At 41.2% G+C, this 13,818-nt stretch overlaps 1 protein-coding gene across 9 annotated transcripts in view; it reads left to right on the forward strand.

Moving 5' to 3' along the window:
- BCAS3 (BCAS3 microtubule associated cell migration factor) overlaps positions 1-13,818 on the forward strand; it is a 657,493-nt gene that overhangs the window by 11,204 nt on the left and 632,471 nt on the right. For all 9 annotated transcript variants that reach the window (XM_053567923.1, XM_053567926.1, XM_053567929.1 and 6 more), the window contains exon 4: positions 4,785-4,860. In XM_053567923.1, coding sequence (XP_053423898.1) covers positions 4,785-4,860 — 76 coding nt within the window. The remainder of the gene's footprint in view (positions 1-4,784; positions 4,861-13,818) is intronic.

Here is a 13,818-nt window from a genome sequence, read left to right on the forward strand (position 1 = left end):
TCCTGGGCTGAAGCCATCCTTTTGCCTCAGTCTCCCCAGTAGAGCTTGGCATAGTATAGCTGTGCCTATAGGTGCATACCACCATGCCCAGCTAATTTTTCTATTTTTTAGTAGAGATGGGATCTTGCTCAGGCTGGTCCCAAGTGATCCTCCCACCTTGGCCTCCCAAAGTGTTAGGATTACAGGCATCAGCTGCTATACCTGCCAAACAAGCTTTCTAACATTTTTTTCCACTTTTTTTTTTTTTTTAGATAGAGTCTCACTTTGTCACCTTTAGTAGAGTGCCATGGTTTCACAGCTCACAGTATCCTCCAACTCTTGGGCTTAAGTGATTCTCCTGCCTCAGCCTCCCAAGTAGCTGGGACTAGAGGCACCCGCCGCAACACACACCTATTTTAGAGACAAGGTCTCACTCTGGCTCTGGCTCAGACTGGTCTTGAACTCTTGAGCTCAGGCAATCCACTTGCGTCGGCCTCCCAGAGTGCTAGAATTACAGGTGTAAGCCATCATGTTAGGCTATTTTTTCCATATTTAATTCAAAATCTCACAGCAGTATTTCATGATTAGACACTGGAAAATGATATTTCCTGCTCATGTTATATTCTACCTCCTGCTTTTTAGTAGGTATCATAAAATTCATGGAGCCTAGAAATTGTTCTGTGAGTCTGCAGATATACTCCTAAAGAGAGAAAATGTTTTGTTAGGTTGGGTAGCAGCAGCTTTAGTTATTGCACACTGAGTTAATTTTAATTGTGAGAGCATTGATGGCTGGTGGTAGCCCTTTCGTTGTGTCCTTTGATCTAATAATTTCACTTATAAAAACTTATTTTAAAAAGATCATTCAATGAAGAAAAACGTTAAAGCTCAGAACTGTTTATTTCAGTGTATGAAATTCTCACATTTTCAGCATAAAAAATTGTAGACAGGTCAAATGTCTACAATTAACAATCAAGCAAATGATGATTTATCATAATTACTATAGAATAATTTTCAGTAATTAAAAATTTTGCTTTTGGGTCAGTGCCCATAGCACAGTGGTCATGGAGCCAGCCACATACACTGAGGCTGGTAGGTTTGAAACGGCCCAGGCCAGCTGAACAACTGACAACTGCAACAAAATATAGCCAGGCACGTGGTGGGCGCCTATAGTCCTGGCTACTTGGGAGGTTAAGGCAAGAGAATTGCTTAGTTTGAGGTTGCTGTGAGCTGTGACGCCATCACATTCTACCCAGGGCGACATAGTGAGACTGTGTCTCAACAACAACAACAAAAAAATTGTGCTTTTGACAATAGCACAACATGGAAGTTATTCTCTCTATGGTGAAAAAATAAGGCAATGAATACAATGACACAGTGATTATAGCTATGTTTTATAAAATTAAAAAAAATAAATTTGTGCTTATGTGTGTATGTATGTGTGTTGGAAACCAGGCTAGGTCTGTGTCTTGTGCTTGTAAGCTCAGTTACTTTGAGAGGCTGAGGCAGGAGGATCACTTGAGCCCAGGAAGGTTACAGTAAGCTGTGATCTCCCATTGCACCACTGCCCTCCAGCCTGGCTGACAGAGTGAGACCCTGTCTTTAAGAACTAAAACAAGGGGCAGCGCCTGTGGCTCAGTGAGCAGGGCGCCGGCCCCATATACCGAGCCCTGGCCAAACTGCAACAAAAAAATAGCTGGGTGTTGTGGCGGGCGCCTGTAGTCCTAGCTAGTCGGGAGGCTGAGGCAGGAGAATCGCCTAAGCCCAGGAGTTGGAGGTTGCTGTGAGCTGTGTGACGCCACGGCACTCTACCGAGGGCGATAAAGTGAAACTCTGTCTCTACCAAAAAAAAAAAAAAAAAAAAAAAGAACTAAAACAAAACAACCCCCAGAACCAGATAAGGTATAAAAGGAGAAGGAAATAAATCTTAATCTTATCAGTTTGGGATGAATGTTTTGACTCTAAATAAAAGAACAAAAGCAGTTGCTGAATTCTATAAAGACATCAAATGAAAGGTGAGGATGAGCACTGATTGAGTCTGTGTCTCACAGAGAAGCAAGTATCTAAACATGGGCAAAGGAAATCAGAAGCTGAGAGGCAAGATGATAGGACATGCCTTCTCTGTGCAGGAAGCCACACAAACAGCCACACAGCTGCTTGAGTCAGCTTCACAGAATTTTCTCAAAAAAAGCTTAATAAAAAAGAACTCCATGTCTAAGGAGAGAGGAAAACTTGAGTCAGAGTGAAAGCATATAAGCCTCCTTACACAAGACTTATTCCCCCCTTATAAGGAAAGCAAAAAGAGGTTCAAGAATCGGGCCAGGAATGGTGGCTCATGCCTGTAATCCTAGCTCTCTGGGAAGTCGAGGCAGGAGGATCACTTGAAAGACCAGCCTGAGCAACAACAGCAAGACCCCATCTCTACTAAAAATAGAAAAATTAGCTGAGCATTGTGGTAAGTGCTGGTAGTCCTAGCTACTTTGGAGGCTGAGGCAGGAGGATTGCTTAACCCAGGTGTCTAAAGTTGCTGTGAGCTAGGTAGAGGCCATGGCACTCTAGCCTAGGCAATAGAGTGAGACTCTTTCTCAAACAAAACAAAACAAAAAATGAGGTTCAAGAATACCTTTACACTGAAAGGCCTCTTTTGGCCTTGTTGTATTCTGTATATCACTGAGAAGTCAAATGAGAGCATGTTGAAGATGTTTCAGCAGAACTGGGAGAATGTTGAATAACATTGCAAGACCAAGTAGTCTTAGAATAAGTCTGCTAAGCTGAAGAAAAATTTGAAAATGTTACTGTTTTACCAGGCTAAAGGGAAGATTAACATAGGGAAAAAGTGTTAAATGCAACTTAGATGCATTCTTAGAGCAGAGATGGGACATTAGTGGAAAAAATTGTAAAATCTACGTAAAGCCTGGTGTTTAGTTAATAGTAATGTACAATGTTAGTTTTGTAGTTTTGACAGATGTACCATAAATAATATAAGATTTATTTAGATTAGATAATTAACATTAGGGGAAAGTGGGTAAGGAGTATAATGAGTACTTTCTGAATATATATATATATATATATATATAAAATATATATATATATATTTTTTTTTTTTTATGGTTTTTGGCTGGGGCTAGGTTTGAACCCCCCACCTCCGGCATATGGGACCGGCGCCCTACTCCTTGAGCCGCAGGCGCCGCCTTGTTTTTTTTTTTTTTTTTATGGGGCAGAGTCTCACTTAGTCACCCTAAGCAGAGTACCCTGGTGTCATAGCTCACAACAATCTCAAACTGTTGGGCTCAAGTGATCCTCTTGTATCAGCCTCCCGAGTAGCTGGGGCTACAGGCGACTGCCACAACACCTGGCTAGTTTTTTCTATTTTTAGTAGAGACTGGGTCTGGCATTGCTCCTGAACTCTTGAGCTCAGGCAATCCACCCACCTTGGCTTCCCAGAGTGCTAGGATTACAGGCCTGAGCCACCTTGCCTGGCCTGTACTATGTTAAATAATCTAAAATTAGGTGAGGTGGCTCAGGCTGGTAATCCCAGTGCTTTGGCAGGTCAAGATGGAAGGATTGCTTGAGGTAGGAGATTAAGACCAGCCTGGGAAACATAGTGAGGCACCCATATCTACAAAAGAAGGGGATTTTTCTTTTCTTTTTTGTTTTTTGGAGACAGAATTTCATGGTGTCATAGCTCACAGCAACCTCAAACTCTTGGGCTCAAGCAATCCTCTTGCCTCAGCCTCCCGAGTAGCTGGGACTACAGGTGCCTGCAACAATGCCTTGGTATTTTTAGAGATGGGGTCTTGCTCTTGCTCAGGCTGGTCTTGAACTTGTGAGTTCAAGTGATCCTCCTGCCTGGGCCTCTGGCACAGTTTGTATTAAATAAATTGTCCTGCAAACAATTAAACAAATAATTACAGCTGTTTTGTTAATTTAAATTCTTCTAAGTATATACAGTCTTTTAAAAATTTTATTTGTTTGCTTGTGTGCCAGCCCCAGGTAGATTTCCTATTTTTAGTAGAGACGGGCTCTCAGTCTTATTCAGACTGATATCAAACTCCTGAGCTCCAACAATCTGCCTGCCTTGGCCTCCCAGAGTGCTAGGATTACAAGATGTGAGCCACTGCACCTTGCTTCTTTTAAAACTTTTAAATAAAACATGCTTTATGGAGAGATCCCTCCTTTAAAATACCATTGACAGTTACTGGACATTCATGCTTATCTTTGTGACCCTTTCAGGCTCCTAGGAATTAGCTGATAGGTTTGGTCTAGAAGACAGATAAGAAAATGAGAAAGTGCAGTCACACTCTTTTTTTTTTTTTTTTGGGGGATTCATTGAGGGTACAATAAGCCAGGTTACACTGATGGCAATTGCTAGATAAAGTCCCTCTCAGTCACACTCTTGAAAAATGTAGGTAGAGTGTAAATTGGCTGCTGTCAAACATCTTGGAACTTTACAGATTAAGGGTGGTGGTTTTGTTTATTTTTTAAGCCTTCTTAATTTGTTGACCAGTGGTTTGGTTTAGATTGTGTGCCTTTGAATTACAATGATGCTTCATGATAGATTGTGATGATTGTAATTTTAGGTTTGTGTAATTTTTTTAATAGGTTAGAAATTGTTTTTTGACTAAGGTTATCAGACTCCTATTTGATAGGAGTTGTTATGTATCAAAATGTGTTACTTTACCAAAGTATAGATTTGATGAAGTTGGAGAGGTCTAGTGTTGGTGCTACTTTAGACACTTTGTTTTGAAAAGTTAGTAATGTTAGAGCTATAAAATATTTTTATTCAAACATTTCTGTTTATTATGCAGGCTTACAGTGGAACACCTCTAACAGAAGAAAAGGAAAAAATTGTCTGGGTCAGATTTGAAAATGCAGATTTAAATGGTATGATTTTAACTTTTTTGGAACATGTGAATTAAATGTTTATTTTGAGTTGACATGATTCTAATTTAGACCTGATTCTAAAAAGAGAACGTTTACTTTAGTCAGATTATTCACTCTTACAATAACTTTGTAGCTTTCAAAACAATTTTATTTATTTATTTTTTGACGGGGCTGGGTTTGAACCCGCCACCTCTGACATATGGGGCTGGCACCTACTCCTCTGAGCCACAGGCGCCGCCCCTATTTATTTATTTTTTTGAGACAGAGTTTCATCTTATTACTCTTGATAGAGTGCTGTGGCATCACAGCTCACAGCAACCTCAAACTCTTGGGCTGAAGACTACAGGTGCTTGCCACAATGCCCGGCTATTTTTTAGAGATGAGGTCTCGCTCCGGCTCAGGCTAGTCTTGAACTCATGAGCTCAGCCAATCCACCCACCTTGGCCTCCCAGAGTGCTGGGATTACAGGTGTGAGCTACCGCACCTGGCCAAAGCACATTTATTTTTTAATTAAAAAGGTAACATAACCACACTACAGAGGTGTCTTTAGAGCTAAATATTATATTGTACAACACATTTTATAGTAACCATAACACAGTGTGTAACCTTAAACTTAAAGTGGGTTAAAATTTTCTTAGGAAAGAAGTTATTAATTCAAGTTTTATAATCATTAGTGTTGAACTTTCTAGGCTTGAGAGTTATTGTTTTCTGAATGGAATTTGTGCTAGTGCGTGGTCTGTTTGTTCTTAGATACACTTTTCTGTTTTTTTTTGAGACAGGCTCTCACTCTGTTTTCCAAGCTAGAGTGCCCTGGTCTCAGCCTAGCTCACAGCATCCTCAAACTCCTAGGTTCAAGCGATCCTTATGCCTCAACCTTGCAAGTAGCTGGGATTACAGGCACCTGCCACAATGCCCAGCTAATTTTTTCTATTTTTAGTAGAGACTGAGTCTTGTTCTTGCTCAGGCTGGTCTCTAACTCTTGAGCTCAAGAAATTTACCCACCTCGGTCTCCTAGTGTGCTTAGATTACAGGTGTGAGCCATCGCACTAAGCCTGTTATCAGATACATTTCATTTCTCTTTTCTCGCTCTCTCTCACTGGCAGCTGGCTGCCCCTTGTTTGTTTCCCAGGCTATCACTTCTGATGTCTTTTTAGCTGAGCTTGGGAATCAATGATGAGAAACTGAAGGGGGGATGGGAGAAGGGGAAGCACATTATTTCCTCCTCCTTTTCTGTCAGCAGCTGCATTGTCTTCACGGTTCTAGCTTCGCCTTAGTAACCTCAGTGGCATTCCACTTTCTGCTAGGTGACCTCCACCCTGTACTCTTCTGTCTCCCTAGCCTAGGGGTGGCAATGCCTTCCTGTTGTTGCTAATGGATAGGTTGCCTCACAGTTCCTTATTTGGCATTTCAGCCCTTCTATGCAGCCAGTTGTCTTTACTAAATTCCCTATTTTAAACACATTGAGTTGCTTTCATATTCTAGTTGGGCGTTGACTAATATGCTCTTGAGTCTATGTTGAATGTGTGTTTGTTTTCAATTTTTTTTTTGAGACAGTGTCTCACTTTGTCGCCCTTGGTAGAGTGCTGTTGCATTACAGCTCACAGCAACCTCAAACTCTTGGACTCAAGTGATTCTCTTGCCTCAGCCGCCCAGGTAGCTGGGACTACAGGTACCCACCACAAGGCCTGGCTATTTTTACAGATGGGGTCTTGCTCTTGCTCAGGCTGGTTTTAAACTCTTGAGCACAAGCAGTCCACCCATTTCAGCTTCCCAAAATGCTCAGATTACAGGTGTGAGCCACCTCACCTGGCTAAATTCACCATCTAAACCATTCCTTAGTACATAGTTCTGTGGTAATAAATACATCCTTGTTGTGTAGCCATTGCCATCGATCATCTTCAGAACTATTTTCATCTCATAAAACAAACTGTACTCATTACACAATAATTCCACGTTTCCCCCTCTCTCCTGCCCCTGGCAATCGCTGTCCTACATTTTGTATTTATGATTTTGTGAACACTAAATCAACCTGATGTAAATGGAATCCTATAGTATTTGCCTTTTTTGTGACTGACATATTTCACCTATTATAATGTCCTTAAGGTTCATCTGTGTTTTAGCATATGTCAGAATTTCCTTTCTATTTAAGACTGAGTAATGTCTCATTGTATGTACAGATCACATTTTGTTTATCCATTCATTATCAGTGCACTTCTGGATTGCTTCCACATTTTAGACATTGTGAATACTGCTATGAACATGGGTGTACTTCTCTTTGAGACTATGATTTCAGTTCTTTGTTTTGTGGGGAACAGGGTCTCTCACTCTATTACCTGGGCTAGAGTACAGTGGTGTCATCATAGCTCACAACAACCTCAAACTTCTGAGCTTAAAGTGATCTTCCTGCCTCAGCTTCCCCAGTGACTGGTACTACAGGTGTACTCCACCATACCTGGCTAATTTTTTCTGGTTTTTATAGAGACAAGGGTCTCACTGTTGCTCAGACTGGTCTCCAACTCCTACCTTTAAGCAAACCTCCTGCTTGGCCTCCCAGAGTGCTGGGATTTCAGGCATGAGCCACTGAGCAGTAATTCCTATAATTTTTTTTTTTTTTTGGTGACAGGGACAGGCTTTAACCTAGCTCACAGCAACCTCAAAGTCCTGGGTTCAAGCAATCCTCCTGTCTCGGCCTCCTGAGTAACTGGAACTATAGGCTTGCACCAACATGCCTGGCTAATTTTTTCTTTCTTTTCTTTTTTTTTTTAGGCAGAATCTCACTATGTCACCCTTGATAGAGTGCAGTGTCATCATAGCTCACCGTGGCCGCAAACTCTTGGGCTTAAGCGAGTCTCTTGCCTCAGCTTCCCAGGTAGCTGGGACTACAGGCACCTGCCCCTAATTTTTTCTATTTTTTTGTACAGACACATTCTCACTCTTGCTCAGGCTTGTCCTGAGCTCCTGAGATCAAGCAGTCCTCCCAGATTGCTAGATTACAAATGTGAGCCACTGTGCTCAGCCTTCTTTGACTTCTTTAACAAGGCTGGAGCATTGGTTGCTCATAGCTCTCTGTTCATATCTTTATGATTATGGCGTATGATTAGAGAGGAAAAATATTCCTTAGGTGATCTGGATGGCTCAGTCTGGGTCACATTTTCATTATTGGAATGGTTGCTGTGGCTAAGGATATACTACTAGAATTGCTTAAGCTGGTCATTTGCCTGTCTCTCTGCTTGATGGAGGATGAGATTAGTTACCAGAAAAGGGGGAAGTAGAGAGTATGAAGTATGTCTGATAATAGTAGCTCCAGGCCTTTATTGCTCTAGAACAGGCGTCCTCAAACTTTTTAAACAGGGGGCCAATTCACTGTCCCTCGGACTGTTGGAGGGCCGGACTATGGTTTTAAAAAAAAAAAACTATGAACAAATTCCTATGCACACTGCACATATCTTATTTTGAAGTAAAAAACAAAATGGGAACAAATATGATTCACACTGCTTCATGTGGCCCATGGGCCGCAGTTTGAGGACACCTACTCTAGAAACTTGGGTCCCCATTTTAGTTGTTTCCTAGACATATTCACTGAGATGTTCCATAGATGCTTCAAATTCAAAATTTTTTCCATTTGTGTATTTCTTCTCAGCTATGCTCCATCCCTGCTCACCTTGCAGGTTATTAGGCATAGAACTTTTTATGCCTCGTCATCTTTGCAAGATAGCCCTCTGGCTGAAATGTTCCTTTCCACCTTTATCCCAATTTTTTGTTTGTTTTTTAAAACTCCTGTACAATTAACCTTCATCCTCATTTACTTATTAGCATGTACTAAAAATGACTCCATAGTCTATGGATTGGGTATCGATCGTTCGTTGCTACTATTAGTATAAACATGGAATATGGAAGAAATTTTCAGAGGAGTGATTCGATTTCACTTTATACCTCAACTTTTGAGGTATGAGGAGGAACACTATTATTCCCGTTGTTCTCCCACAATTACAGGTTTCTAAGGAGAGAGAATGTATTGAGTGCAGTAATGGAAAAGAAGTTACAGATAAGTTATGGATCCTCAGATTTTCAAACATAGATGAATCAAAGGAGGAGATGGCATTGCAGTTGGCTAAAACTACACAAAGACTGCAGAGATCCTATTCAACGAGTGGATGAGAACAAGGAAACCTGAAAGAAGATAAAGAGCAGTTATGGATAGAATAAACAGTGATAGCATGAGAGAGGATGAAGGAATAAAGATTACTTAAACTGGGCGGTGCCTGTGACTCAGTGAGTAGGATGCCGGTCCCATATACAGAGGGTGGTGGGTTCGAACTCCGCCCCGGCCAAATAGCAACAACAACAACAAAAAGGTAAAATACATTTTTTTTTTTTAATAGTTTTTTTTGGACAGAGTCTCACTTTATCACCCTCGGTAGAGTGCCATGGCGTCACACAGCTCACAGCAACCTCCAACTCCTGGGCTTAGGCTATTCTCTCGCCTCAGCTTCCCAAGTAGCTGGGATTATAGGTGCCCGCCACAATGCCCAGCTATTTTTTTGTTGCAGTTTGGCCGGGGCTGGGTTTGAACACCCCAGCCTTGGTATATGGGGCTGGCGCCCTACCCACTGAGCCACAGGTGCCACCCGATAAAATACATTGAAAAAAAAGATTACTTAAATTTATAATGATTTTGAAGAATAATATAACAATTTTATAAAGTTAAGTTTTTCATTCAAGAGTAATGAAGTTGGCTGGGCGTGGTGACTCATGCCTGTAATCCTAGCACTCTGAGAGGCCGAGGCAGGTGGATCACCTAGCTCACAGGTTCAAGACCAGTCTCTAAAAACAGCTAGACATTGTGGCAGGTGCCTGTAATCGCAGCTATTCAGGAGGCTGAGGCAAGAGAATCACTTAAGCCCAAAAGTTTGAGGTTGCTGTGAGCTAAGATGCCAGGACACTCTACTGGGGGTGACACAGTGAGACTCAAAAAAAAAAAAAAAAAAAAAGATAGTGCAAAGATGTCTGAATGAATGGAGTATCAAGAACTCTGATATTTCTGATTTGCTATGAATAAATTATACTGAACTTGTTTTTGTCAATGATGAATGAGGTTGACCACTCCTCTGCATATAAAAAGGGAGTGTTGTGTCAGATTTGATGATGTACACAAAAGCTCACAGAAAATTATAAAACACCATTTAAATGTCAGATATACAAATAGTTATGCCCTAGGCCAGGTGTCTGCAAACTGTGGCCCGTGAGCCACATGAAGTGGTGTGAATTGTATTTGTTCCCATTTTGTTTTTTACTTCAAAATAAGATATGTGCAGTGTGCATAGGAATTTGTTCATAGTTTTTGTTAAAACTATAGTTCAGCCCTCCAACGGTCTGAGGGACAGTGAACTGGCCCCCTGTTTAAAAAGTCTGAGGATGCCTGGTAGGTGAATAGTTTATAATTTTGAATGTGGCTGGGTGTAGAATCATATGCTATCCTATCAGAATAAAATGAGCATTAGAAAATTACTGATGTATAAGTTATGCAATATTATTGATTTTTGAGGCATGGGAAACCAGGAATCCAGGGGATAAAGGTGAGGAGTTATTATTATTATTATTTTTTATTTTTGCAGTTTTTGGCCAGGCCTGGGTTTGAACCCACCACCTCCAGCATGTGGGGCCGGTGCCCTACTCCATTGAGCCACAGGTGCTGCCCTATTATTTGTGTTTTACAAAGAGCACTCGACTCTATTGTTGACTATGGTGAGCAGTGGTGGAGGCAGGAAGCCATTTATGCCTTTGGAGTAGATGTTGTAGCTGGAATAGGGTAGTTGTGATGTAAGATGAGTAAAAAGAGGATACAGGTACTGGTAATAGATTAACTATTATAGAGGAGGAAGAAAGTGGTTCTTTGCTCTGCCAGTGGGATAATGATGCTGTTCACTAAAATAAGACATCGTGGAGGAAAATAAGGTTTGAGGAGGAAATTGCGATCTATCAGTGAAATTTATACTTCTTTTTTTTGAGACAGAATCTCAAGCTGTTGCCTGGGTAGAGTGCCTGGTGTCACAGCTCACAGCAACCTCTAACCCTTGGGCTTAAAAGATTGTCTTGCCTCAGCTCCCAAGTAGCTGGGACTACAGGCGCCTGCTACAACACCCAGCTATTTTTTTGTTGCGGTTGTCATTGTTTAGCTGGCCTGGGGCAGGTTTGAACCCACCAGCCTGGATGTATGTGGCCAGGCCCTACCCACTGATCTACGGGTGATGCCCAGGAATTTACACTTCTATTGAAACATCCAAACCCCACATTGAGGAAGTCACTGGCAGATACTAATTGAGGCAATGGGTGGAATGAGTTCACCTAGGGGAGGATATATGGGGAGAAGAAAACGGAGTTTAGAAGTTAGTTTTGAGTAACTTCAATGTTTAGAGACTAGGCAGAAAAGGCTGAGCCATCAGAGAAAATGGTGAAGGAGTGACTAGAGAGACTGAGAAAGATTAGGAGAGGATTATCCCTGAAAACCAATGGAAAATATTTTAGGGAAGAAATGGTGATCATTGGTTATAGTTGCTGAGTAGTCTAATAGTGATGTCCTTGAAAAATATCTTACTGGTGACCCTGGCAAAATTCACTTGGGAGGAGTGTTAGGGGCATTATGAAATGGGTTCAGGGTGAATTTGAGATGAAAAGTAGATGACAGACTGGGTGAGGTGGCTCAGGCCTGTAATCCTAGCACTCTGGGAGGCTGAGGGGTGGATTGCTGGGGGTCGGGAGTTTGAGACTAGCCTGAGGAAGAGCAGGATCCCATCTCTAAAAACTAGCTGGGTGTTGTGGTGGGTGCCTGGAGTTGCAGCTACTCGGGAAGCTGAGACAAGAGGATCACTGAGCCCAGGAGTTTGAGGTTGCTGTGAGCTGTGCACTATGGCACTCTGAGGGCAACTGAGTGAGACTCTGTCTCAAAAAAAAAGTAGACGACAGTTGTAAACAGCTCAGTTAAGAAATTTAGTTTTTAGAAAGAGAGGAGAAGAATGAAGTCAAGTAAAGGGCAAGGGATAGTGATTGTTTACATTTTTAAAAAACCCAATGCTTATTTAACTAATGCCTAAAAAATACAGTTGACCAGGAGGGGGATGGGGCCTTGGTGTGTGTCACACTTTATGGGGGCAAGACATGATTGCAAGAGGGACTTTACCTAACAATTGCAATCAGTGTAACCTGGCTTATTGTACCCTCAATGAATCCCTAACAATAAAAAAAAAAAAAACTATATATATATATATATTTGACCTTTGAACAACGTGCATTTGAACTGTGTGGGTCTTTTTATATGTGTATTTTTTTTTTTTTTTTTTTTTTAATAATCCTCACTGTGTTACCCAGGCTGGAGTACAGTGGTACAATCATAGCTCACTGTAGCCTGGAATTCCTAGGGTCAAGAGATCTTTCCTCCTCAGTCTCCTGAGTAGCTGGGACTACAGGCATGATCCACACCTGGCTAAATTTGTTTATAAATTTTTTTGTTGAAACAGAGTTTCACTATGTTGCTCATGTTGGTCTTGAACTTGTGGGCTCAAGACATCCTCCAGCTTTGCCCTCCTAGAGTGCTGGGATTACAGGTGTGGGCCACTGCACTTGGTCCCCTAAACACAGACTTTTCAGAATAAATATATTGGAAACACTTTTGGAGATTTGTGCTACTTTGAAAAAACTCATGGACAAACCACACAGCATACAAATACCAAAAAATTAAGAAAAAGTTAAGTCTGTCATGAATGCACAAAATATATATAGTTACTAGTCTATTTTAACATTTATTGCTATAAAATATGTAGACCTAATATAAACAGTTTACTCAAGCAATGACTGCGCACGGTGGCTCATGTCTGTAACCCTAGCTCTCTGGAAGGCTGAGGAAGAAGGATCCCTTGAGTTCAAGAGTTGGAGACCAGTCCGAAAAAGAGAGAGACCCTGTCTCTACTAAAAATGTAATAGAAAAATTAGCTGGGCTTTGGCAGTAGGCCAGCTACACAGGAGGCTGAGGCAGAAGGATCACTTGAATCCAGAAGTTTGAGATTGCTGTGAGATAGATTCTGTTTCGAAACAAATCAAATAAATTTACTAAAACATAGGCATACAAACAGACATTGTACATGTCACTATTTGTAATTGAGAGAAATAAACAAATGTAAAGATGCAGTATTAAATTATAGCTGCATGAGATTAACCGTGGTATATACTGTACTACCATAATTTCATATCTACCTCCTGTTGTGGTGAGCTCAAGTGTTTCAAGTATCCACTTAAAAAGTGATTTTTTGAGCTCCTTGAGTATTTTTCCTCATGTTTTAGTGCAATGCTATGAACCTTGAATAACATCCTGGGACCCATACAAAGTGCCACTTACTATGCTGGAAGTGCTCCCAAGAAACAGAAAAGTCATGACATTAGGAAAAAAAAATTGAATTGCTTATTATGTATTGTAGATTGAGGTCTGCAGCTGCAGTTGCCTGCTATTTTAAAATAAATGAATCCAGCATAAGGACCATTGTAAAAAAAGGAAAAAAATTCTTTAAGCTATACAGCTTTACCAGTAGACACCAAAACCTTGCACTTTTTTGAAAATGCAGCCCTTATGTAGATACAGGATTGCTGTAAGAAAGGCTTTTAGAGATACCAATAGAGAAAAAAATGAAGTCATTATATGACTTCAGAATAAAAGGTGAAGGATCTAAAGTGGAGGACCTATGCCAGACAAGGATGGTTTATAATTTTAAGAAAAGATTTGGCTTAAAAAAATGTCAAGATAACAGGAGAGGGTGGCGCCTGTGGCTCATTGAGTAGGACGCCGGCCCCATATACCGAGGGTGGCTGGTTCTAAACCCAGCCCTGGCTGAACTGCAACCAAAAAATAGCCGGGCGTTGTGGCGGGCGCCTGTAGTCCCAGCTGCTCCGGAGGCTGAGGCAGGAGAATCG

The sequence above is a fragment of the Nycticebus coucang genome, chromosome 18 (assembly GCF_027406575.1).
Source record: "Nycticebus coucang isolate mNycCou1 chromosome 18, mNycCou1.pri, whole genome shotgun sequence".
NCBI lineage: Eukaryota > Metazoa > Chordata > Mammalia > Primates > Lorisidae > Nycticebus > Nycticebus coucang.